The sequence below is a fragment of the Toxotes jaculatrix genome, chromosome 3 (assembly GCF_017976425.1).
Source record: "Toxotes jaculatrix isolate fToxJac2 chromosome 3, fToxJac2.pri, whole genome shotgun sequence".
Classification (NCBI taxonomy): Eukaryota; Metazoa; Chordata; class Actinopteri; family Toxotidae; genus Toxotes; species Toxotes jaculatrix.
In genome coordinates, this window is record NC_054396.1 from 25,116,153 (window position 1) to 25,143,845 (window position 27,693).

The following is a 27,693-nucleotide window of genomic DNA, read 5'->3' on the forward strand; positions in this document are numbered from 1 at the left end:
TATTAAACGTTATTGAAGAGCTTGTACGTATTCTTTTATCCGACTTGGTTTCTTTGTTATTTTATATTGTTCAACAGTGCCTGTGTATTCCACCTGCTGTCTTATACTGTTACTGCTGAATGCCTTATAGGGTGAACCCAGTGAAAAATGTGGGACAATCAAGTTCTTGATTTATCTTGTTCTTTTTTTGCAAATCGATGTGTTTCCAGGCAGAGAAAACAGGTCAAATTGTTCTCCGTGTTTCAGTGGAACTTGTAAACAAAGAATGTAATGCTTTACTGTGAGCTTTCCCTAATCTTGTTTTGTCTCTCGTTGAACGGCCAGCCATCATGTACATGATTTGATTGATTGGTAAGCTCTTGTTCACTGTGATTGCAGATATGAAAAGTGATTATGGCTATTGTGCAATGCCTAATTTAAAAGCTACACAAATAAATGTCTGAGTTATCCGCACATAGCTGTTATTATTTGTTTTTCTTACCTCTGTTAATGTGTGGTTACTTCTTATGGTTGTTACTTTGACAACGAAATCTATTCATCAGTGTGATTGCATTGTGCGATTGCTGCTTTTCTGAAGGCTGCATAACACTCATGTGACATCTTACCTAAAATAACAAGCCTCAACAGTAGCAGAGAATCAGCACTTTTTTTTTTTTTTTTAAATGTTGGTACAGTTTTGTTCCAGTGTGGCTTACAGTACTGCACAACCCAAGTGATTTCCTTCCCACAATTAATCAGAACAAGCTTTATTCTGTGGGCTGTGACAACACTGGATTGCATAGCTCGAAGGCCAGTTTCAGTTTTTCACCCATAGCCGGATAAAGTGGGTACAGCAGATTTATTTTATTTTATTTTTTTGGAAGGACTGCATTCGCATTCCTTCGATTTCACTCTTTGCACCTGATGCTTCAAAACCAAGCAACATTTTCAATCCCGATTCCATTTCCATCACATCCCCCAGACAGTCAATCTATTATAAAAGGTAAAACATCATCCTTTGCCTTCTGATGGTTATTTTTGTACATTTGAACCTGTTATTTTCCTGCAGCAGTCAGGGCAGTGTATTATTCATATGGGTGTTAGAGGCCGGGATGAACTGTAAGTCCATTCTCAGGGATTACACAGAAGAGTGTCAGACAGGCAACCAAAAGCCTCCATGTCCTTAATCGCTGCTTATTGGGAAGCCAAAACAGTTTGCATTTTAGTCACATGTAAGTGTGTGATTGTTGATATTAAATCAGAGGTTCCATACCCATGGCAACATCCCTATTTAATTGAATGCCATTAATATTCACATCTGCCATGTAAATGTCCTGATTTTACCTGCCACAAGATCAGTACCATGAAGGAAATTAAATCTTTATTTTTTTTTTCTTCACTAATGGAAGAGATGACAATTTCGTGGAACTGCAATCATGGTCCAAGAACTGAAAATGAAACGCATGTACATATTCATGTACATGACCGCAACAAATGTTTGTGGTGAGTCAGTCTTCCGCTGTTCTCACTCATGAAAACTCAAGGACAGAACAGCCAGAGTGGTTTAAATGAATGCAGGAAAAACACAAGCACTGTATCACCATAATGTGAATGGTCGGTTAGGAGGCATTATGAAGGACCAGTGTGAGGAGGACAGTCACATACATCATTCAGAAGAGAAATTAAATCATTTTCTGTGCAAGACATTGTACGGCTGGGTGAACAAAACACCGTCCCTGATCGTGCTCTCTGCAAATCAAGAGCACAATCCTATCTGTGACCACCAAAGTAACTCCACCTTTTCAGATATTCACAGCCTCCTTTTTGTTTAAAGTCGCTCAGACATATCCCCAAGGACATACCATTTGTCTTTAGGCCACTGCATTGCAGCAGATCAGCTTGAGAAGGATGGCCTGCGGGCTATTCTGACCACATTATACGTATTCAGTCCTGGAGCATCAAAACCAGAGGACAAACCTCGCTTGTCAAACGTGTAGAAGTTAAATAGCTGGCCATCTTGGGCTTCCAGGGACACCGAGGCTGTGCCGACTTGCAAAACACAAGGGTACTCTTTCTCAAACACCACTCTGAATACCCGGTCGACCAGGTAGTTGAGCTTTATTGTCCTGTATTTCTCTGGGATCAGCTCTTCAATCTGAGGCCCAAACTGCTGCATGATCAGAACTCCATCTGATCCAGCTTTGATCTCATAGAAGGTGATGTTGCTGTAAGTGAAGAAGCCAATGTATGGTTCTGGGTTTGGGGGAGCAGAGAGGACCTTCTTGGCCTCCCTGAAGGCTTTTTCTATGGCTGGGATGATGTAGTTGTAGGCCTTGGTGACCACATCTTGGTTCTGAGACCTGCTGCCAGCCATGAGCACTACCAGGCCGAGCTTCAGCCTGGGCACCAGAGAAAAGGTGGCAGAGTACCCATCCAGATCACCGTCTTTGCGCACCACCTCGTAGCCCATCAGCTCGTTCACCTCCCATGGCGTCCCAGTACGGTTGGCAAAGTAGTCCTTATCGCACCTGAAGAGTGGGGTCAGCATGATCTTCAGTGAGTCTGGCTCCAGCAGCTTGCGGGGATAAGCACCCAGCAACATCATGGCAAGTTTGGCCAAGTCTGCCGCCGTGGAGAACATCTGACCTGAAGGCCGGTACCAGCCCAGGTCATAGAGCGGGGCTGGCTTTCCATTGGAGTACACTCCTACGGCCATTTGGCTCTGCAGCCCAGGGGTGATGTCGAAGCCGGTGTCCTCCATCCCCAGCCGGTCCAGGATGTTGTCGGTGATCCACCGCTGGTATTCAACGCCGGCCACCCGCTCGGCCATCACATGAGCGAGCAGAGAGAAGGCCAGGTTGCTGTAGTGGCACCTGGAAGGAAGCAAGTTAACGATGAAGCTACAGCCAGGAGCTGTTTAACTTAGTTTGGCACAAAGACAAGAAGCAGAGTGAAACATCTAGCCTGGATGTGTCCAGAGGGAACAGAATCCACCTACCAGCACCATTAAAAAAACAGGTGTGAAACATGACAAGTTGTGGTTTTACAGGCTGTTATGTGCAAAACTATTTTGACATATTTTGACAGTTAATTATATTGCTGTCACGAAGGCATCAGTAAAATGATGTAGACATCAGAATTCAGTCCCACAATGCCTCAAATGTTGACAGGTTTTGCCAAAATCTGAAGATTTTCAGATGATGAATGAAATAAACGTGAGTTTAGGTCAGTGTAATATTTTTAACAGTGCAACACTGTGAAATAAACACAAAGATTTAGCCTAAAATGCTGTATTTGTTTTGCCTATTTGACAATAAACAGACAGGAAAAGAGACATTCACGCGTTTTCACACAATTTACTCTTTCAGTGTACACAATGACAATATACATATAAACAAAATGAAATAAACCCCGTAAAACGAATCTTACTTGGTGCCTGGGTCTGCGACGAGAACATCATCCTGTAGCAGATTGATCGCAGACTGTGTTTTTCCTTTCCAAAGCAGATTTGTGGCCCGGAGTCTCCTGGGGAGGCCTGGATCAGCCCACAGTAAAACAGTGTTAAATAAAAAAACTAAATTTGTAAAAAGTACAACAGATGAACTGTATTTGTGTGTCCAAGACACTTCTCCTCCTCCTCCTCCTTCTTCTTCTCTCTATCCCTTTTATCTGCTGTCTTGTTGCACTTTTAACCACACTTCATTTGTACGTGACAAATTCAGAAGTCTCCAAACAGGATTATTATGTTGGTACCTCGATGATAAACTGAGGCAGGATAGGATATTCAAAGATTTATGATTCCTCTGGCCTCAGGCGTTTCTCTCATCTTTTATTTTGATCCATTACACAGAGTTAAATATTACAAATTTAAAACTTTATTCAGATAAGCAGGAGCTTGTTTCACACCAACTGTTTTGCTATGTGAATATGGTTTATAGGTGGAACTCCAGGATGTTAGGAATCTGAACAGCTCAGGACGTACAAATGTTTAATATCTCTACTACATCTCTGTCTGGAACCTCTAAAAATAAACCAGAAGATTCATTTTTCATTTTTCTGTAATCTACCTCAGTGGATGTTCGTCTCATTAACTTCTTATGAAAATCTCACAGATGTTTGGGATTTTCATCTTTTTTTAAAGATGTCTAAGATCTCTTTGCATGTTGGTGGCTCTAAATGGCAGCAAGAGTTAAATGTCTAATCAACTAATTCCTTGGTGCATTATTTGATCTATATCAGAGAAAGAGAGGAAAAAAATGCCTTTTCCTAAGGCCAAACAAAAGTGATGTGTTCAAGCTGCTTTTTTTTTTTTTTTTGTCTGATGAACAGCCCAAAACCCAAAGATTTTCAGTTTGGTGTGATGTAAGACATGGAAATCCCTTTTGTTTTTAGTGCTTTTATTCCACTCTTAAGTTTCAACAGGTCAGCTCCTGTGGGTGTAGTCATGTCCATATTCAGCACAAGAATTATAAATAAAACATATCTACAGTTTTTCAGCACCACTTTTTGAATTTGGCTCATAGAGAGGATTCATTTACTACTACCTAACACTGTAGATTGAAAACTTAAGGGACATATAGTAGGCTATCTGATCTGATCTCATCATATCACAGCCGTTGGCTCTCCGATAAGGTGAGTCACAAGGCTCTCTGTTCAGTTCTGTTAAATGGTAAGTTAATTCATCATTATCCACTGCGTCTACGTACCTGAGAGCTGGCTGGCCATCCTGCGCAGGGTGACTGAGGAGGAGCGGATCTGAACCTCCCCGCTATCCAGAAATATCAGGCCATCTGTCACATATTTCAGCTCCGAGTCCCGCGTCTTCCCCAGCGGGTTTTTGATGGTGAAGTTCTCCACATATTTCTCCAGAGGGTCGTCTAAGGAGCCGATCTTCCCATCCTCCCACAGTCTGTACAGCATCAGCGTTGGGAAGATTTTGGATAGGCTGGCAATTCTGAAACACAGATAACAGATTACAGGTTATAGTGAACCGATGAGAAAGATGACCTTGTCTTAAATAAGCCTAACTAGGTTAAGCCAAATCTTAGAACTGATTTAACTTGAACAAAGAGGATAAACTAAATTGCAACTTAAAGACAAAATGAAAAAAATATCTCTTAGACTCAAACCAAACCAAACAGAGACAGAAGGGAAGAAAATACATTTTTAGTTTTGAAACCTTCCAAGTGTTTTAAGCACACAATTCTTTTATGTATGAAGTTTGGCATTTGGCACCAATTTATATGCATGTCCATGTATATGCAAGGTGAAGCCTACTCTTTGGTACGTCGTCTCTGTTTCCTGACTTGAAATACTGCCTTCCAAAACTTAGACTGGCCCTTGCAATCTGTAAACACCTACAGTGCGACAAACACTTGCAAAACAAGATTTCCATTATTCTCCATGTATGTGGATATCAAAAAGACATGGATGGGCACATGCTGACAGCAAAACACTCTGTTAATTAAATTTTAAACCACTCAAATCCCTCTGTATATGCAAACACAATTCCAGCTCTCAGAGATGGTTGTAAGCCAAAAAGCTTTCAAATCAGACATCCTATTTTTTTTTTTTTAAATTGTAATTTAATCCTCACACTGTGCAGGGCTTTGATTTCAGAGATGGGTGCCGAAAGCTCACAGACACAACACTGACTGTGTCCACCTGCTCTGAACAAAAAATGCAAGCTGCGGCAAAAAATGTTTAATTGTGGATAAAATTACTTCAGGAGCAGCGGTGAGTGTGTCAGAGCACTTAGAGAACGTTTGAAAGAACTTTGCAAATCTTTATGCACCTGCTTTTAAATCTCACGTCTCACAAGAGTTAAATGTGTGCTACAGTTCACAAAGTGCCTGAGACGGTTGTTACCTGTGTGTTCTGGTCAAACTGTGTTACACAACTAACTGCTGACATTTTGTTACAAATTTAGAGTAAATTCCACCAGTTTCGCACATAAACAACACAGGCTGAGGAGTTCAGTTCAGTCGAAAAGTAAGTTGCATTTAATTTTATTCCCATCAGCCTCAATTGTACTTTGTGTTTAGTGCTACATGGCAAATGTTAGCATGCTAACAAGCTAAACTAAGATGGTTAGCATGGTGTACATTATATCTGCTAAACATCTGAATGTTAGCAGTGTCACTATGAGCATATTAGCAAGCTGATGTTAGCCTTTAGCTCAACGCACCTCTGTGATTGCGTACAGCCTCACAGAGATGTTAGTGGCTTATCTTGTTTTCGTATATGGAAAAAGTTGTTGTGCAGTTCCCCATCAGTGTTTGGCCTGTTACTGAGATGCCGCTGATCCTCCTCCCCTGTGGCCAATATCACTCATGTGATTGGAGGAACGCCCCGTCCCCTTCTTCAACTCAGGACAGGTGTAGTACCTATACACCCCCTTAACTGTCCTCTGGGACGGCTCTGATGTTGTGATTTACTTTGGAGAGGTAAGGTTAAGAGCCCTCTTTTTTGTTATATGTATTGTAAATCTTTACACAGGCCCTTTTTGGGTTATAAATTACTTATTCTGGTAATTTTATAATAAAGCATTTTATGTTTTATATTATTTCAATTTAATTTAATCAAAATAATCTGCCCCTGCAGTGAATAACTATAACTGTTGATTCCGACTGGATTTATGTAGGTTGCTCCTCTCGTCACAGACCAGGGCTGGACACACGCTGAGCAGTTAACTTTGCCTTTGTAGAGGAGTCGTCTGACTTTGAGGGGTAACAGGCTCGCCATCATGCCGCATCAATTACACATCAAAGACAGGAGCTACTGTGCAGATGTGCACTGACTGAATGATATTTATATCCAGTGCTTATGGTCCCATTAGACTGAATCAAGATGATGTAATAATATGACTCCCATAATGAAAACATGCTGGTTCCTCTGCAGCAAAGGAAAACATGTGATTTTTGTTTCTGACTGCAGCAACAGAATCAATAGAGGAAAAACCCATTTGTGAGAATGGATAACAGTAAATACTGTGGTGAAAACACGGCAGTAATAAGATAAAAAAAAAGAAGGCTTCGAAACAATATTTTAGCCTTTGTCTTCAGAAAGAATCGGTTCAATTTTCAGGTCTGTGATTTCCTATGAATAGTTTACTTACAGGGGATATCTGTGACATTTGTGACGTAGGCTTCAGTCCAGGACTCACCTGTAGATTGTGTACTCATTGGGGGGTCCTGAGAGAGAGTCACTGCCATTCCTCTTTCCAAAGTTGCCGGTCCACAAAACGGTGTCGTTTAAAACCACAATGGCCGACAGAGCGGGAAGGCTGATGGGGTTGATGTTCTGCCGAAGCAAAACATCCACCTGGAAGAGACAGAGCAGGAAGTGAGGAGTTTACTCTGGAAAAATTAGACTGTTTAATAATAATTAAAAAAAAAAAAAACTTTAAAGGATGACAGTCTTTATACCAAGCTAAGCCAACTGGCTGCTGACTTCATATCTGCTGTATAGATGTGAGAGTGGGATCGTTCTTTTCATCAGTCTCAAGGCAAGAAAGCAATAAAGTGTATTTGCCCAAATGTACATAAGCTATTCATTTGCCAAATCAAATCAAGTTTGTTTGCAGTCCTTCATCACTGTTAAATAGCCACATTAAGAAAGCAATCAGAGAAAATGATTATACTGTTAGATTTCAAATACGAGTAAAGAAAAACTCCAGAGAAAATCTTACAAAATGAAAGTGACATTTTTCTAATAAATGTTTGAACTCGGTTTTACACTCTTTAAGTGGAGGAGGTAGAGTGGAAGCTTTTTCATTTAACAAGATATGAATATGTCTGTCCATCATCAGCTCTGCCATTATGTTCATTTAGATCACTCGCTTTTCTTTCCTTTAGAGTTTAGTCTGCAAACTGAGGCTGCGAGCGACATGTTAAACACACATTTTATGCATTTCAGATGAGCGGCTGCAGAAGGCAACGGATCAGAGCCGCAGTTATTTTAACTGCTTGATGATGAATGCCTCTCAAATTGTACATTTCTCTGCTGGCACAATCAGTGCTGCTGTATTTCCTCTTGCTCAGTGCTCTCACCTCATGCAGGATTTTCAATTCATCAAAACAAGAGACACATCGCAGACATTTAATGGATAAGCCAAGCCCAAATGTCGGCAACTAACCCTCCACAGAGTACGTTGCCAGTGAAGCACAAAGGATTAGACAACCAAATGTAAAACCAGACAGACGCCAAGAGGACTGACTGTCAATCAAACCCAAGCTTTCTGCTCAGAGTTTCTTATTTCCATAAGGTTGCTTGTTTAAATGTATGTGGAGTGATGACTGTGAAGACCATGACATTTCCTGAAGTTACAAGAAAGGTAAAAATGGTAAGAGTTTTAAAATACCTCTTACTGTGTCTGAACAATTTCAGAGATTTTTTTTGTTTCAAGGACAGAAATGGTGGCAAGCAGAGGACTGCACTGGGGACAGAAATATTAGTAGTCTAGTAGTTACATAAAAAACATCTCCTAAAATACAAAGTATTGTTAAAAATTTAAGGAGTGGTTCCCAATCTTTTTGAATTAGACAAAAGCAGTGTCTAATTAGGGCTGTTTGTCAAAGTGTTTCAGATGTGAGTGAAGCATTTCCCTTCTAACCTTCTCAGATGGTTTGATTTAAATTACTTTTCTGAGGCCAAAAGAAGTACGGTAAAAGTATCCAACATTTAACCAAAATAAATGAATATAAATTTGTGTGGCAGAACTTTGTTGTTTCTTTTTCCATAGCCCATTAATTATCCCAGTTGTCTTGTGATTCTTCTGTAGGGGCACTATCCCCAGTTTGGAAGTACAAACTGTAGTTAAAACCAGCTCCATGTTGACCAAGTACCACAGTGAAAATCTGCTTACACACTGGTGCATCAGTATTAGCAATCTAATAATGTCTTATATAATAAAACACTACTCACAGGAGCCTGTTTACTGCAGAACAATTACTTATAATTTTGGTGCTTCACGTGCATTTAGCTGATAATACTTCTGTAGTTTTACTTAAGTATCATTTAACAGAACTTTTACTTGTTATGAAGTATTTTTACATTGTGGTTTTACTAAAGTAAAGGCTCTGAAAACCTCTCCCATCACTGCGGGACAAAGTGAATTACTTCGTATTATGTGTGGCACAGCCAGTGCTGACACTCACGCTGTTTATAATGAACCTACAGGTAATGATTTATCAGTTGAGCACCACAGCTCGATTGTACTTTCTCACAACATTTTTCTATTTTGTTTTGTGCGCTTTTATTTTCACGTCCCTTATTAACTGCAACATGAGACCCCACAGCAATTACTTTGATGTCCCACTCTGCCAAAGATATTAGTTTAATGAGGACAGTTGATAAAATAAACTCCTGTTTTCATTAGGTGAAAACGGGGCCTTTGGTTTGGGAAGTGAAATGTGCAGATAAAACAGCATTATTCTTTGAAATTAATTGAAGAAAGATTCAATTTATTTTCAAGCTGCTCTCAAGACAGCCTTTTACTGTAATGAATATCAAAAAGTTCATATTTGATTTTCATTATCTGTTTGGCTTTAAGTGTTTGGTCGCTGCACAGATGAAAGAAGCTTTAATCAGAGCAGGCAAAGAGAAATTTAACTGGCAAACTTCTGCTCGACTTTAGATTAATGAATGAAATGTTGAAGCATCCATTTTTTCCACTAAACGTCCTCATTATTAACGTGCACACGCTACTCTGCATCCTCAGATTTCCCTAGAGGTGCTAAAGTACTGATGTCTCCTTGGTTGGTCGGCTGGGAACACTGCTGCTCCCTGAGAGCAGAAACACAACCCTTTGCTCGGACAGGTCCTCCGTTTTTCATCCACTATGTCTTTAATCTCCTTCTGTCAACTGCAACAGCATTTGGTGTGAAGGATTACCACGGTCAGCCTGTAAATTTCCTCAGACTTGAGAGGGCACGATGGAAATACTACCTCAGACTTAAATCTGTGAACAACGAATGACTTCTCTCACCTTTTCCAGGGCCTCTTTCAGGCTAGGGATGGGATGCTCCAGTGGGAGAGGCTCTGGGAAGCGGGGACATGTCATCTCTGATTTGGAATTGCGTCCCATCCCTTCATCTGGGTGGAGGATAGGAAATGACAAAAGAGAAAGAAAGAAAGAAAGAAGTAGAGGTAGCACAGGGGGACAGGCTATTGTTATTCTCACTTTATATTTGATAGAATAATGTATAGATGGTACAAAAGCCCGCATAATAAAGTATAATTGGCTGGATTGGGGCTTCATTAAGTCTCTCCGCTTCCCGATGAACCCTGTTGATCTTACGGGATATAATTTGACTGGATGCATGATGTACAACCCTTTGATCAATAGAGATGCTGCCTGGTCCCACTGTGAACTCTGGATGAACAGGGGTATTTCAATATGTTTCATTGTAGCTTCAGGCCATCATTTACATTTTCATTCTAAAGGATTTCTATACATGATAAATGACTTTTTTGGAACATGAAAAGATGCGTCAGTGTATATTGGAAAATATGAATCAGAGCCTGCAGGGAGCTGTGCTTTTCCCATTAATAATTTCACCTTATGTTCCTTGACTCAATGACAGAATCAATCATGCAGAGATTTTAAATCTGGGCAGAATTTTGGAGAATAAAGGTTTTTCTGGTTTTCTTGCAGTCAGATCAGGTTAGAAGGAGCGTCCAAAGTAACTGCAAGATAACAGTTATGTTTCAGTATTCAAATGGTTAATTTGGCTGAAAGAAAGTACAGGAGTTTGGTTGTATTTTTTTTAACAACAGTTAACACAGGACGATCTGTGTCCTAATGAAATAGAGATGCAAAAACAAACATGTCTAGTTCAGTCAGTGGCAAAATGGTACCAGGCAGCAACCATTTAAAAGTCTAAAAGCAGCAGAATTTTAAATAAGGCAATATTAAATTACAATTACATTTTCACATCTTGAGTGAATAGTTTTGACTCAAATCCAAGTTACAAGCATTGGGTTATTTATTTATTACTTCATGTTTCAGTAACCTGAATTACTATGTGATCTGAGATGGTTTGATAAAAATTCTAATTCTCATTCAGCCCTTTGGAAAAAAACAAAAACAAACATCAAGTATCAAGAGAAGCTAAGATAAAGTTTGCAGCAACAACATCTCATGCAACATGGTGCACCACCTGTTACCATGTGTGTTGGCCTTACCCGGCGGAACCTTTGGCAGCTGATATTGCCAGAAGAAGCATCCAGTCATCACCAGTGACAGAACGAGGAAGAACACCAAACCCAGCTGGGTCCATTTCACTTTCATCCTGCTGGTTTTTGTGAGTCCTTTGAATTTAACGGTAGCAGCGGGAGCAGCCACAGCAGGAGTTGGCTTAAATACAGACAGACACAAACACAAACGTGCAAGAACACACACAGTAGGTCAGCGCTGAATGTGCAAAATTGTTGTGTTGTACACTTCTGAAAGTTTCCCATATTTACAGCCTCTGACCCGGTATGTTCTCCATTTTCTCCTCCATTTTGTCTGTTGACTTCAGTTGTGAAAGAAAAAGTCAGAAATCCCTGTCACCTCGTTCACAACACAAGTGATCTCTCTTGCACTTAACGGTACTCACCACCTGATGCTTCGCAGGCCAGAGCAGGATGGATTACCAGTGACACAGAAATCCTCTTATCACTCAATCAACATCCGAGACATTTACTCTGAGTTAGTTCTACCATGCGAGTGACTCCTATACCCCAAAGGCAGTAAATGGTGTCCCATGGAGGTTTTCCTGAGCAGGAGAAAGGCACAGACATGGACCCCCAGCTCTGATTTCTCACTGACTATACTGTAACTCTGGGCCATCGGCACTCCCATCCCTCACAATTCAATTTCCTCTCCAACGGGCACAGGCTGTTGACATCATAATCCCCAGATTTACTCCACCAAAGCGGCCGGGGAAATCTTAATCCTTAATCCCAGTGAATCAATTCACTTCAGTCCAGCTTCGCCTTGTGGAGCCCACCACTGAGTCACACGAGCTGACAAAGATGGCACCCACTCAGCCAAAACAAGCTGAGATGGGGGTGATAGGGTGCGCCTTTTAGCTAGAGCATGAGCTGAAAAGTAGAATCACTTGGGCGCCACAAATTTGATTTGAGGGAATGACAGACAATTTGTTGAAGGGAATTTAGATAGTGACCAAACATAAGATGTGCTCCAACTCTTTCACTCTAACAGCTGGCAGCTGCTATACAGGCTGCACAGGATTTTTGTGGCTTATGTAGTATCTGAGAGTTTCAAATATCAGATAATGACACACTGGACAATCTATTTAATTTTTTTATGTAAACACATAACATAAGCAAATGTTTCTAAACTAAGCCTGCTTATCTTATCAGTATATGGTAGGGATGGAAAAAGTATCCAGAATGTATGAATATGCAAATATTGTTCATTTCAAAAGTTTGCACAATGACTCCTACTTCACCGAAAAGTTAATTTTAGTCTCTGTACACTGGTGGCTTCAAGTTTCCACAACACACTTAAGTTGCATATCGGACACAACTTCAAAACTAGTTGTGATGTTCCAAAATGTGCACTTGTTAAAATTCAAATAAGATCTACAGTCTGCACAGAGGACCTGGAGAGGCAAAGTGAAAACACAATTTTGAGTGAAGGGACACAAAATCTATAAGTAGGAAAGATGCATGGCAGGACTGAATTTACAGTGTTTTGCATCAGTCTGATAAAGTACCTTGATGTTATAGGTATTTAATTCACTGGGTTATCTAAAAACCACAGATCCCCCTGAAGATGATATATTTTTATCTTGTGCACAGTAAATTAAAAACAAATCATCTTACAGGTCTTTGGGGGTGCTGCAGGCAGGCTTCTGGTTGTTTTATCTATAAACGGTTGCTCAAATTATTTTCCTGAAAACTGATTCTCACTATATCTATCAATATCACAACATGAAATAAATTTTAACCTTACACAAGATTTGATCTTTCTACTTCTGGTGGGTGGTTTATATATAAAGGAAAAAAAAAATCTTGGAAATAAATAGAATCTCTATCCGTCCAGTGATTATCATTCCTTCGGTCAGATTAATCATAAGCTATTAATGGTTTGTCCGAAGCTTGGTAATGTATTTTCATGACTGTAGGTATGATGATGCAGTGTGGGAAAATTAAGTGTGAAAGCGAGCTGTGGCTGATCCTGGTTGCATAACCTGTGACAGCTGTAGAACACAGCAGCTGTCTCAGTTCACCAGAGTCAGGACACGCACACACACGTATTTGCCGGCTCAGTTCCTGCACGTGTCTGTGTGTGCATGGGCAGGAGTTCGTACAGTTTGTATGTTTTTGAGGTGACTGTGAGATTTTACCTGTGCTTGAACCCCGTCCACTGAGGTCTCTCTCAGGACTTTACTCCCTGCCTTGCCCATGGCTCTGCTGCACCAGCTGTTACATGAAAACACAAAAAAACAAGCAGTTACAGCTTCTGCACAAAATCTCATCATCTTTGCTTGTCTTTCGTACTGTAAGGTGGCAGATTTACAGTCATAAAAGGAGGCCGCCGTGCGCTGAGCAATGTTTCTTTCTGTATGTAACATCCACGGATATTGAATTAGAGCAAGAGGAGGCGAGAGCAGCAACAGCCAAGGACATTTCTGTGGCACATTTTCTTATTGCTGGAGCAGATTGCATTGCTCTGACATATAAGATGGTGACATAATGGACCGACAAATCGCATGACTCACAGTCATATAAGCAAAAACTGTAACAGAGTGCCAACCTCTGGAAAGACTGGTCCCACAGTAAATATTTTTAGGCTACCAAAGGCAGTAAGAATGTGCAATCTCTCCCTTTCTGTGACAGCTCTCAAAATATACTATTTTCATTCTATATGTAAGAAAGGAAAATCCATGATGGCCTGATAGAGAGCTGTCTCAACAGCAACCCTGTATTGTACAGTGTGGGCCATCGGGCACTGCCAGGCACTGGAGTGGTAGAAGGTGTCAGTGGTTTAAAAAGAGGCCAAGATCTGCTACATACAGTGTGTAGGCATCACACTGCGAGACAATCAACTGTACTGCTACTGGCAGTGCCCAGAAGGAAGAGGAGAAGGACATGAGACAGCTGCTGATCCTTCGCTCGCTCTGACCCTTTTGTCAGTGTTGTGTGTTTCAGTTGCAGGTGAGCCAGGGGCCCCAAGAGAGACAACTAATGCACCTTTTTTTGGGTGTGTTATATAGCTACTCCTAAAGGCAGAAGTGTTTTAACATAGAAGGAGATGAGTTATAGAGCTGTTGTTACGTGCACATGCAGCTCAACTCTTCATGTAATTATGCAGAAAGTTTGAAGTTAGTAACTTTTGTGGTATTTCTGTTTCAAGTAATTGAACACTTCAAATCAGCACTGTTTGAGAAAATGGATAACATCAGCCTTTGTGCAGTTATCCTCTATCCTTGGCATCAAGGGCTTATCGCCCAGGGATGTCCTTGAGCTGATTTGACCTGATTTGGCACCCTCAGACTACTACCTCTTCACCAAGATGAAGAAGAAGGAGATCCGTGGTCGCATCCCTATGCACCATGATCACTGGACTATGTGTGTAAATGTAGGTGGGGACAAAGCCTTTTTTTTTTTTTTACAGAGCGGCCACGCTAAAATGTGGGGTGCAAAGCTTGGCGTCACAGAGGGGCGGGACATGATGAGTGGTACAAATGGGGAAAAAACTCTCTTTGGGGTGGTATTCATATATATACACACAAAAGAAGATAAGAGTTTTAAAGTGAACTTCAAACGCTGCATACATTCTCACTTCCTTAATGTCCAGTTGGCGCGTTAAGTGGCCATGCTTGAAGGAAGGTCAGTTTTTGAAAAGTAAATGATCAGAAGCAGGCTACCAAAACTGACAGCCTGCCTTTAAGGTTCGGCACTTCACCCTGTGCCGGGAAAGTGGGAATCTAAACCCATCTGTGCCTTCAGCGCTCTGTATGTTATGCTTTGATTTGGTTAGTACTGTTCCCGACACAAACTTTAGGGGGAAAGTCTTGTTATCCAGCAACATGTCACATCTTGAAAGGTATTCTCATGAACCCACAGATGTCTCCTAGTGTGTCTGTGAAAATTAAATGTTTGCCTGCAGAAAAAATGTTTAAATCTTGTTTCTCATGTTTCCACAGGCTGTGCCACTCTGTTCCCCTTTTCTTCTTTGTTGGAATGAACCATAAGTCCACTGATTCAACCGGGGCTATGGCCGATGTGGTCCATCAAAATATTGTATATAAAAATTTGGTTTTGTCCATTTAATCTTTCCAGGCAGGTAGTAATGTTGGGTTAGCTGAGCTAGCTTAGCGTTAACCTTATGATGTTCATCTTTCCTGTTCACTTTGTGAAAGGTAAGGGTCCTGGTGATTATTCCTTACTGGGACAAAACGTAATGCAGTCTTTGGCCTATGATCGAGCTCTCGATAAACAAAGTCTATTTTCATTGTCTTTCTCTCTTTAACCCCATTAATGGCACTGATTGAAGCACCACAAAACAACAGAGCCCCACAACATTCACATCCTAAAACATTAAACCATTATCGTTAAAAAACTTGAGTGTCTGTGCTGCTTCTAAAATGTCAGCTAAAAATGTCAGAACTGGTACAGAACAGTTTGTTCAAAGTGCACTAATCAATGGCTGCATTACAAAACTTGCTAGGCTGAGATCACTGGACTTTAGAAAGAATGCTCAACAAGCAACTATTTACTGCTGAGTTACTGTCATATTATAAATACTTTGTAGTTATAAACGTCAAAGTGTGATGGAGTTTCAGGGTCATTTTATACCGCTTCTTTTTCAAAGATGGAGCAGTGTCTTCACCAAAGGGAGACAAAGCCGGTTCACACGAGGCTGTTCCCGCTGCCTCTGATATTCTCCGTGTGAATGGCACGTATATGAACTCCAACCTTCGGCATGGTTAGCATGTTTTCATTAACATCATAGAAAAGAACCATGATGCAACCTAACATGAATGACATGAGTCACACCAAGTCTCAGTGATAAACTTCCAAGCTTTACCTATGCTTGGAAGTTTGCTAATATGCTATCCATATTTCCTCAGCTTATGTTGATGAATTTAGTGAATGCTCTCCAGAACCTTCATTCAACTCATCGCTGAAAGATTGCGGGCTGGATTAACTTGAAATTTCAATGTGACTTGATTTGACATTGATGTCAAATCAAATGATATTGATTTTCCTAAAGATACACAGATTTTCCTAATTTCCACTACAGAGTTTCACAGTGCAGCAAGATGAAATAAAGAAAGAAAGAAAGAAATGAAACACACCAAAAAAGGTCACCATGGTACATTAGCCTACATACAGTCTTGGAACTAGAGTTAGTTGATTTGATGGACATTTAATACAGGCCGTGACAGTCAACGATTTCCTGATTTTGTTCAAAAGCACAAAAAGCAGAATATAAAGTAGGTCATGAAGATCTATTCAGAAAAATACTACAAATATAACAAAGTGGTTATTTCCCTTATTCAGGACCAACATTACTCCTAAGATGAAATTCAGGCATCTGTTGATGAATGAAGCATTGCGTGTGACAGCTGCATCTGCTGAATCACAATCCTCAACTTGATGACAGAATATTTATGCATTGGATGTTTTCTTGCCGAGATGATTCTTCATGTTCAGACTTAAACCAAAACATGGTCTTTAATGCGACTGTGGTGTCAAGGAGTCAAACTTTGATAAGTAAAGGTGGATTGTTTATCTTTAACCCTAATGCAAAGAAGCAAAAAGGAAAATGTAGTCCTACATTTCTTGGCCTCTAAACCAATTAAAATTCTATCAGATCTTCAGCGTCAAGCTAAAACCTGACCTGGCTTTTCCGTATTTATTCAGAGTGCCAGGGGTAATGAGCCGAAATTAGTCGCTACTTACAGAGCAGCTTCTAAATGTGCTGACCAGACTGCATCATTTCATCCATGTCATTAGCTTGTTGTTGGAAGTGATGGTTCTTAAAGCTGTGAATAGTATTTTCAGATACACGTCTTTTTTTAATGTTATATCAAAGTCTCTCATTCATCATGTTAATTCACTTCCTGCATGGAGAGCTTTTTAGGACAAAGCTGGTGAGAAAGGAATGAATGCTGGGTAAATCAAGAGTCGACGTTAGCAGCTCTGTGAGGCTGTATTTAGGCACTGCTGTGCTTTGAGCTAGATGTTAACATTAACATGCTAACATGCTCACGATGACAATGCTAACATAATGATATTTAGCATATAAAATGTTTACCATCTTATTTTAGCTTGTTAGCATGCAAACCTTTGCTAATTAGCAAATTACCAAATGATGGCCAGCGCTAGATTAACTGTAAGAGGATCACCAGGTAAATACACCAGTATCCTGACTTAAGGGGCACTTAGCATTGATTTTATGATTAAGATATCATGATTATTCTAGGACATTATGGATCTTGAATATCGGATATATATTTGCTTAATATTGTAATGAAGAAACAGTTATTGATCTGCTTTCGGTGCTGTCTGCTGCTGCATTGACCCGATTTCTGTCAAGGATCATTAAAATTTAATTCAATCTAAAGTCATAAAGGTCCACTGCCGTTCTCACCCTTGTCCTATTCATGCTATTCACAAAGCATCCTGCCATATTGTGACTAAACACACATAATGTTAACAAGATCTTCTGAAGGCAATGATTCAGAAGCCTAATGAAACCTGTCTCTGTAAAGAATAAAAGGCAGTTCAAATATCAGTTGTCAATTTTGTGCGATGAGAAAAGGTTTTATGCGACTTTAAAGGTTAAATATCTTTGTCTACAACACGTAATGTAAAGGTTTTAATCCTAAAGATTAGAAAAACTAGAAAAATAAACATTCACTCTTCAACTTGTCTGGATTTAATTATGCAGTTGAAAATTCCACCTGGTTTATGTGTTCATATGCCTCGAATGGGCTAATCACGAAAGCAGATTTTCAGTATAGTGTGCTATCATGTAATCAGCAGAGGACATGATAACACGAAGCATGTGCCAACTCAGAAGACAGAAGCTACAACACAACAAAAGCCACCTGATTAGCCCATCACCTCAAATAACCTCTTGTCAATAAAAAAATCTAAATATAAAGTAACTATCACTAAAACATGTTATTAGCAATGAGAGTGAGTGTGATTATCCCAGTGGTTTAAGCAATGTAGTGATGAATAGGGGCAAGAAGTATTTATTTTTAATTTCAGACCAATTTAACTCCTTTGCATTCAGTTGGGTGCATTCAAGGCAGCAAGTAACAATAAACTGCTTTCGTAATCACTAAAGCCTTGTTTTAGATTCAGATTTTGAAAATTTAAACAGGTCCATTGTGACTTTGACCTATTCAGAATGAAATTTATGTTTATAAAGCTGAATGATGTGCGCAGCACTTGTAAATGAAGTGATGCGCCACTTTCATAAAGCATCTAGAATCTGGACCGTGGAAAAACATGTTACATAAGCTCTAGTGAATCAAGCACCTCGTTTCTAGGCCATGAACATTCTACATTGATTAATTCCTTATACACTTACCTCAGGTTCTGAATCTATTAACCGTGTTTCCTTCCTCTTTAGCAAAATAGTGAGACAAAAATATTCCACTTGTGTTCTGTGTGGGTCTGTGAGCTCAGAACGGGATCCTGACAGATGTTAGTATCATAGTTATGGCTAAATCCTGCTTGTAGCAAACCCAGCGTTCTGGATTAACCATCACAGCCAATGGCCACATCTGCCATGGCACAAAAATGGGTGCCCTTTCAGTGTGTGTGGTGTGTGTTATTTATTTATTTTTTATTATATTTGCATGGCATGTGGTTTTTGGAGGACAAGGTTATTCAACTAAAAGCCAACTGGTGCCATTCTCTGGGCTGAAAATAGGTTTTAAAGACAGGGAAAGATTACACAGCCCATTAATGAGGATGTGGGTTTTGAGGCTGTTGGTTTTATATAGTGTATGTCCTCTCACAGACTAGGATATGAAAGAAACAAAAATGTCTCAGGTGCCTGAGAAAAAACCCTTTTGTTGCTCTGTATTGGTAGTTTTTTGCAGACTGATCACCAAACTAGTTCATCAAGCCCTTGCTGAGAACTGTATATTGCTCTCGTTTCTTTAACTTCCTGGTACATAAGAAGCGTATTCCTTTGCCTCGTGATGCTGGAGCTATTTCTTGGAACACACACAAAACAAATTGGCAAGAAGCTAAGAATATAAAGACATCCAAACTAGACCTCTTTCCCCTGACTTCGGCTCTGTTTTGGATTTATTGAAGACGTCTGACCTAATTATCTGCAATGTTCTCATTTCATGTTGAATAGGAATGTGGAAAACATCTACTTGTAGGTCAGATGCATTTTAATACAAACCGATGAACACAGATAAGTGCTCAGACTGGCCTGTTGTCCGTAACAACAGTAATTAGAAAAGTAGATGGATGACATGCTATAACGCTGGTGTACAGTTAGTCTCTTCATGCCTACAAGCATGAAGGAGCATGACACTTTGGATTTGTACATTTTAAAAAATAATGAAAAGCTCTCAGGGCACTTAGAGCAGAAATGGCGAGGCAGTGAATATGCAGGCAGTTCTCTTTAGTGCACACGGCTTATTGCAGTGAGTTGCAGGCTTATTGCAAGCTGCTGCGTCCACTGGTGCTTTGATAACATACAAGATCACTGGTGATATGAGAGAGTCTGCTGTATTAAATGTTCACCATAAGATGAATCCTCTTGTTACACTAATACCATGTCTGGAGGACACGCTGTTACACGGGGATTGATCACATCAGAAATTTTGAACAAAGGACTTTAGAATATTTAGTAGAGTGCATTTTTATTAAATGCTTAATGCTTTCTAAAGCTGCTAAATCTGAAAAAAAAAAAGCTACTAAAATATACAGCAGCTACTAAAATATGCACATACTGCAGCCACTTGTCATTTTGACCTCTTTTAAAAGTGTCACACAACAAATTATTCTGGCACTAAAAATGAAATACTGTCATGAAAGTCCATTATCATCCTCCCTTCTTGTCCTCTTTACAAGCGCATCTGCAAAAACATCAGGTCTACCTCTGATCTGTACTCCATTTAATTAATTTTATATTCATTAAATTCTATATATAATGTATGACTACCATCCACTTTTTTCCATCAATACTAAAGCTGACATCAGTAATCAGTAATCCTCAGAAAGCTACTGGGAAATGGAAGATCCGATGCTTTGTGTTTAATCAGAGTCACAAAGTGGTCACTGCAGACACGGGCATTAGCAGACTGCTCCTCCCGACCGCAGACGTAGGTTTAAGATCCACCTTTAACAGTGTTGTTCTGTAAGTTTTTTTTTTATATTTCTCACCTTTGTGGGTGACTACTTTTGGTACCCTATAATAGCTTTTTTCTTTTTCTCTATAGGAACGCTTTGAGCACCGGTAAACTACACAAAACATTTTTCCACACGGTAGATTCTCAGTGTGTCAGTCAGCTAACGGCTGAAACACTTCCTGCCCTCCATCTGAATTTGGCGCCCTCGCGCCGCTGTGTCGTGACGTCATGTGAAACCCACCAATTGAGGGTTGTGCTCAGTGTGTGGATGCAGGTAAAGAGGGGGTTGGTTCTTGAACACTGCGAAATAGTGTTGAGTGTTTTGTGACCAACTCACTGCAACACCATTTACTGAGAGGGTGACCTGCCTACACTCATACAGTCAGATACAAATACATTTTAATACCATGTTCCTTTGACTGGAAAGACAAGTCAGGAATAAAAAAAAAAAACCCCTATTGGTAGGAGCAGTGCAACCAGTTGTAGATGTATACGCATCTTGCTGAGGGTTAGATGAAAAGATTGATATCATATCTGATGGTTTGCATGGTAAATATGTTGCTAACAGTAAGTTAGCTTAGCTGGCGAAGGTGTGGCAATCTACTGAACAGCACCAGAAAAACTAATTAACACATTATATTTTGTTTGTAGCTGGTTTGCCTTTAACTATCTTTGAAAAGCAGTTTGTGTCTTCAAATGAGCAACATGAATAAATTTTACCCATTTACTCCCATGATAGTGACTTTTTAAGCTTACTTGTACTATGCTTGATGTTTCTGTGTTTTATATTTTAATAATTTATCATGAATTATTGTAATAATTAAAAATTACACACTAACTACTCAGCTATGCTTTTAGGTTGACCTCTTCAGAGCTGATTTAGTGCCATTTGTTTTGTAATCTTCATCAAGTCAGGCCAAGGTCACCATCAGATCCCTGTGTCAAACAAGATGAGCCGCAGATAGATGACTAACATGCTGTGACAGACATACATGCTGGTAAGTGTAATGAGACCTGACATCCAAAAGCCGTCCGGTGCCATAGTATTAAAACATCATCGACAGAGTAACAGCAGTGGTAAGACCCAGACACTGGTGCTTTTCACTGAATGTTGTTGGAAGAAAGAAAATGGAAATCTATAATCCCTCAACAGGTTTTTTTTTTTTTTGGTTTTTTTTTTTACAGATGACATTTTAACATGTCACAGTAGGAAAGCACAAGTGTAAATAACCAAATGAATGATGGCAGAAATGCATTTAGCTGCTTCAGTTTGGGGATCCTGGCTCATTGTCATGGCTTACTGGGACACCTGAATAGATCTGAGCCATCGTTAATGTTATTAGTAACACCTGTGCTTTCCCTACTGTGACAAGTCAAAATGTCTGCACAGAACAGAAAAATAAAAACAAAAAGACCTGCAGTGTTTTGGACAGCTCAAAGTATGCAGATTAGAACAAACATGATGTGTTTTCCAAGCAGACACTGATATGTCATTATATGAAGTCATTCTTTATCAATGACAGACTGATATGTGGTGACATGTCTTTACCACTAGATGGCATTGGTGCTCCACTCAGGGTTTTTAAACTACCCAGCCTCTGATGCAGAGGTCCATCTCTAACCCAGTGGTACTGAGCAGCCCCCAGATGAAGCACAGATCACATGTAACAGAGTTTTGAGTGACTAAATATTGGAGATATAAAAGAAAATAACAATATACTGTGTGACAGAAAACTTGCGTGATGAAATATCATGAGACTGTGTCTCATATATAAACACTGGTGATCTCTCCTTGTATACTGTTGACTGTCATCTGTTTTCCAGCACAGAGGGAAATACTGTTTAAGTAAATAGCTCTGGTGGCTTATGTTGGTCTTGGTCTCCCACCCTGTTCTTTATTTTTTTATTTTTTTAGGTATTTGTGTGCCAAGTCTCTGCAGTCTTGCCAACTGTTGCCACCAACTCAAAACCCACAGGACTTTCCATTCTTGATACAAAATTGCAATCAAGTCAGTTCCCCGGGGGAAAGTCGAGGTTCAGCGTCTCGGTTTGTGATGTTCAGTGGATGGCAAACAAACTGTTATGCTGCCTGCCAGCATGTCAAGCCAGGAGCATTAGAGAGGGAAAAGTGGAAAATTAACCGGTACCAAGTGCCAGAACGCTCACGTGACCGCAGCACGTGGGAGCCATGGTGAGGGCGGTATTGCATGTGGAACATTCCAGCAAATGCACTGACATGTGACACTCAATTACCCTATCACACAGATCCTCAGTGTTTTTCTTCTTTACTTCTTTGGACCACCACAAACTATGCAAGTCACCCACTCGGCACACTGAAGGTCAGATATGATAAGAAAACAATTACAGCGAGTTTCAGGGCTGTTATTAAGAGGGACGAAATTCACCCTAACAATTCGTCGAAAAAAAAAAATCAATTTCAAAGAGCAAAGACTTTCTCTCTAAACTACATTTTTGGACGAACGATCAGACAGAGAAATTCACTGCAGTGGAGCCAGAGATAACCCATTTTCCTAACAGTAGTGGTCTCATTAGGCCAAAATGCAACGCAGCTTTAGGGATCTTTCTTTCTCTCTGTGTCAGCTAGAAAAACCCCTGATAACTTGCTCTGTCCATACAATCACTTTACTGTCACTTTTTCTATATACTATCACAAACAAGCTCAAGGAAGGACCAGAGGATGACTACATATGACTTGTAAATTATTATTCTTTTACACAAATAAAAGAAAAAAAAACACCAAACCAAAAGGGTAAGAACCAGCTGAAGTTGTGTACAGTGACCAGGTGAACTGAATGTCCCTGACGAGCCGACTCTGTCTTGACGTCTGCCTGTGAAACCCACAGCTGTAAGATGTTAATCTGAGGAGTTCACCCAACATCATTACAGTATTTTACAATGCAGTAACTGTTTTTTTCTTTTTTTTTTCTTCACTTACTAATTAATCACCAATGGCTGATATTTATCACAGTATCTGTGGGAGCATGAAGCCACTTTTCAAAGTCTAGGACTCAGTTTTAATGCTGATTTCACTTTTATATGATTTATTTTTTCTTTTATTGACTCAAGGCTACAAACGTTCAAAGGATTTTGCCTGTGGACACAGTGTGCTTCTTTGCACTGAACAGTCCAGGAACAGAGATCGTGATCGCAGATTGATCACCATTTCTCCTCTTCTGTGAGAAACACTGCAAGGAAAAAACACAGCCAACGGCTTGTTGCCTGTTAGGGTCTTGATTTGCTGTCTTGGTTTGTGTCCCAGTTCCCTACTACACAGATCTGTATACAGTTTTTCCAGTTAGTAGTAGGAAATCAGTATATTTTTCTTTTTGGTTCTTACAGGAGAAGGTTCAACAACAACAAAGAGACAACAAAATGATGTGCCAGGGATTTGATACCAACATTTTTATATGATCTTTCTACAGCTGTCTAATGCTGCAGTCATGCAATAATGGCAGTGTGGGAGGAAAACCTCAACATTTAACAGACTAAATTAACCCCTTTTTCTTTTTCACATTTGGAGTGGAGTATTATTTTAAGTGTAGCTCCTTTTAAATTAGCTTAAATTATTGTTTTAATGTTAATACTGGATTTTAAATGTCACCTCCAGCATTGGTGGCTTGTTGATGCTGAAGTGTGGGATATTATAGATGTCTCTGACACAGAATTACAATTCAGAGGCTGATGTGAACAGTTCGTTCAGCTCAGCTGCTCACAATTAGGTCCTTAACCATGTGACGTGGATGTCCCATAAACAAAAGCTACAATTTGTTTTAACTTTATGCAGCTGTGATACGTTCTTCAGTTTCCTCTGTGAATTGCACTGTGGACCAATAGTGATAAATCAAACACATCTCTGAATGCTCTTCATAATGTCTCTTTTCTGCTGTGAACATAAAACCTGTGCAGAACCTGTGCACACAGAACCTGCGTCGTGTGAAACTGGAACACATTGTTAGTCTTCAGCCAGCACCACTGCATAATAGCTTTCCAAACCACTCAACGTCAGACCTTCAAATGACTTGCTAATGAACATTTCTAAGGCTCACAGCCCCTGTGACTGAAACACTCAGCTTTACTGCGCCCTCAACCACCACACACCTCCTGTTTGTGGGTCTGAAAGTTCACGCCCGCGGTGTCTAATGTGTGCCTACAGACAAACCAGCCTGCCTGCTGCAAACACAGCTTTTTTGTTCTTCTCAATGGAACCGGTTGCTGATTGTGTGAGTCCCCCTCTTTCATTGGTTTTCTCCTGACCTCCGACCTATTTTCACTCCAGAGCAGAGACAAGGGCATCTGGACACAGCGTTCCCACTAAGAGCTACTCAAACACTGCAGCCTATGTAGGTCAGCAAATGGCCCTCAGTGTCACTTGCAAACCATAAACAGATCGAGAATGCATGAGAGAGAGAGTGTGTGTGTGTGTGGCATAAGAGTACAACTAACTAATTGCAGGGTTGATGTGGATTTCATGGGATGCAATCGCAGAAAAGTCCATCTGTTGCAAATGCTCCTTCATGCTTCATGCTTGTTTAGCCATTCATATGGTTTGTATAATTATTTGTTTTTTGCATGCATTACATGATGTTCATGCTAATGGAGGCTTTCACTTTTATTTTATTGGACGCTCCTTAAAGCCCTCCTGTTCATACTTCAGGAGTGCCAAGAACATGAAACATGGAAATGTGCAGTGAGGCAAAAAGAAATTTTGGAAACATTAGTAGGTTAAAGTCCCACGCGGCAGAAACGACCCAAATCAAACACCACACGACAAATGTACAGTAAGTTATGTCGAGTGGTCATTTGGTTTAGCTCTGGTTTATTTTTTCAGCTCCAGAGAAAAAAAAATATCTCGACCTACTTTCTTCATCTGACAGTTCACGCAGTTCAGGTAATTCAAAACCAGCCTGTGTGGCCTTGTGCACTAGAGGCAACTGCTCACCATCTTCTTTCTTAAAAACTCAAACATAATCTTCACTTGCATTTCCCAAACCTTTGGGATTTTGACCCCTTAAAATTAAGCTACAATATGTAAACCATCCTTCACTGCATTTGTCTACCTGTTGTTTAACTAAACATTAAAATTATCCAGTTATCCACTGAAAAGCAGGGGTTAGAGGAAATTAATTTAAAAATGAATGTGATTTGGTGTAGCAAAGCCGTGCTTTTTCTGCTCTCTCTGACCCCCGCCCAAAATTTATTTCACAACACTTCATGGGGGTCCTGATCCACTGGTTTGCAACCAGTGATCTAAGCTGTATGAAGTGATAATTTCAGATGACACTACCAAATTATATCCGCCTCTCCAGGAAATGGATATCATCAGTCCGATAACAAAAAAAAAAAAAAAAAAAAAAAAATGTTGCTTAGAGCTGCAGACAGTGGTGTCAGTTCTCAGTGGGGACTGGGAGTAATGGCAACTCTTTTATATTACAGGAAATCATTTAATTCGGAGTTAGTTTCAAATTATCACTTTCACTGGCTTATAAAGAGGTCAGGCACACAGAGTGGATATCTGTCCCATCCCAATTCCACAACGCGGTTTCACACTTACTACACTCTGTCGATTGTCATTTACACAGCTTAATAACTGTGGGTCAACCATTGATCAGTCTGCACCAATACAACAACTGATGTCTCTCATGATTTTGCAGTGCAGAGGAGATGCATCGGGCTCATGCAGTTTGACACAGATTTAACGGGCAGCAGTGCCTCGAGGGGTGGAAGCATTGATGCTTCCATGCTTCAGCTAACATCAGAGAGTTCACAGAACCAAACTCTTCATGGCCCCTGTTTGACACTCCTGATTCAGCCAGCCATGGCTTATGCTAAGGCTCGAAGCTGGGGAAGCACAAGCACTCCACCATCCAGTGCTGGCTGTCAACACATCTCGTGACCTCAAGCACACACGCACACACGCATGCACAGCTTCAGCTTGAACTCCCACTGGTCTTTGCACATTTGAGCATTTTGAGCTGCAAATAAGCAAAACCAAATTTTGGAAGCTTAAGATCACAGGAACGCAGTTAAAAAGCATTTGGATGAATTACTAATGTAAATATAACTTTGATTTGATAGCTCATTTTGAAAATGAGCCACTGAGACTATCCAGCACACAGCATATCCATTGCAATTTTTCATCTCAACCCTCTTTCTCCATTACATGATTATGGGATATCCAGAGGATTCAGAAAGTATTTAGACCCTTTCCCTTTTTTCACATTTTCTTGTTTTACAGGCTTATGCCAAAAATCATTTCAATCCATTTTCCCCTCATCAATCTACACTCAATACCCCATTGTGACAAAGCGAAAACAGTAGAACAGGGCCACTCATGGACATTCACAAAGCCACTCCTGCGTTGTCATGGCTGCGTGACTGGGGCCATTTTGGTGTTGTAAGGTGTATCTCTGTACTTTGCTCCATTAAGCTTTCTCTCAACCCCTCACCAGTTTCCCAGTCACTGCCACTGAGAAACAGCCACACAGCATGATGCTGCTACCATCATGCTTCGCCACTGGGACGATATCGAACAGGTGACGCGTGGTCACCTACAAAAGTTTGAATTAACTGTGCATTGATTAGAGCAGGAAACAAACAAAATGCTACAAGACTACAGTTAATCCTGAAAAATGCTTTTTTTTCTCCCTACGTAACTTAAATTATGAAGATCATTCTTTCATCGTGCTGTTCTAACAGCTTTTAATCAGATTGTGATTTTAAGGGTATTAAAACTTCCATTTCAACAGCAGCTTTACAAAGGTAAAGGATCATTATTCTATTTCGCCTATACACAGATTCTGTAGTTGCTACAAATTCTTAAATATGAACCTATAAACCAGCTGTGGCCATGAAGTCACGTCAGGAAGCACCTGAGACTGAGAAGTGACAGGTACTGTAAGAGCACGAAGACCTGCAAATTCCCTTACACTCTCCTCACCTCCCATCTTCTCCAGTTCACCAGAGATGTGTGTCCTCGTCTGCAGGTCTTCACACCAGTCACAGCTGTCAATGTCCCTGGTGGTATCAAGAATGGCAGCGCGTTGACACAGATCGATTTTAATGTCAGCAGCTTCACAGCATCCTCCTGAGGAAGAGAAAGACATCATTCAGGGAGACTCGCCGACTGAGGTGCCACTTTGTGAGGACAGAAGAGCTCTAATCTTGGAAATCACATTGTGATAAAGGGCTTGTTCCAGAGAGTGTGTGTAGATGTTAACAGTTAAAACTCTAGGATACTGCAGAGTGAGCTGGTCAGTATCAACATCGTTATCACTGTTAGGAAATACTGGTAAACAAATGGTATTAAAATTAATTGCTTACTTATGCCACATTAATCTTG

At 40.2% G+C, this 27,693-nt stretch overlaps 1 protein-coding gene across 2 annotated transcripts; it reads right to left on the reverse strand.

The window, feature by feature from the left end:
• Window positions 1-1,873: 1,873 nt before the first annotated feature.
• On the reverse strand, window positions 1,874-13,400 carry lactbl1b (lactamase, beta-like 1b). 2 transcript variants are annotated; one of them, XM_041034542.1, is made up of 7 exons: window positions 13,347-13,400; window positions 11,167-11,338; window positions 9,968-10,074; window positions 7,145-7,302; window positions 4,686-4,933; window positions 3,409-3,514; window positions 1,874-2,852 (listed from the first exon to the last, which is right to left on the reverse strand). In XM_041034542.1, the coding sequence occupies exons 1-7, from the start codon at window positions 13,398-13,400 to the stop codon at window positions 1,874-1,876; spliced, it is 1,824 nt and encodes a 607-aa protein (XP_040890476.1). The 2 variants fall into 2 exon arrangements, with proteins under 2 accessions (XP_040890476.1, XP_040890475.1); XM_041034541.1 differs by having other exon boundaries at window positions 13,341-13,400.
• Window positions 13,401-27,693: the final 14,293 nt, after the last annotated feature.

What these genes read in the sequence shown, in the direction of transcription:
- lactbl1b (XM_041034541.1), bottom strand. Translation starts at nt 13,400, where the DNA reads ATGGGCAAGGCAGGGAGTAAAGTCCTGAGAGAGACCTCAGTGGACGGG. An exon ending in AATGAGTACACAATCTACAG is followed by an intron (nt 4,934 to 7,144) that starts GTGAGTCCTGGA and finishes TCTGTGTTTCAG; the next exon opens with AATTGCCAGCCTATCCAAAA. An exon ending in GTCGCAGACCCAGGCACCAA is followed by an intron (nt 2,853 to 3,408) that starts GTAAGATTCGTT and finishes GCTTCCTTCCAG; the next exon opens with GTGCCACTACAGCAACCTGG.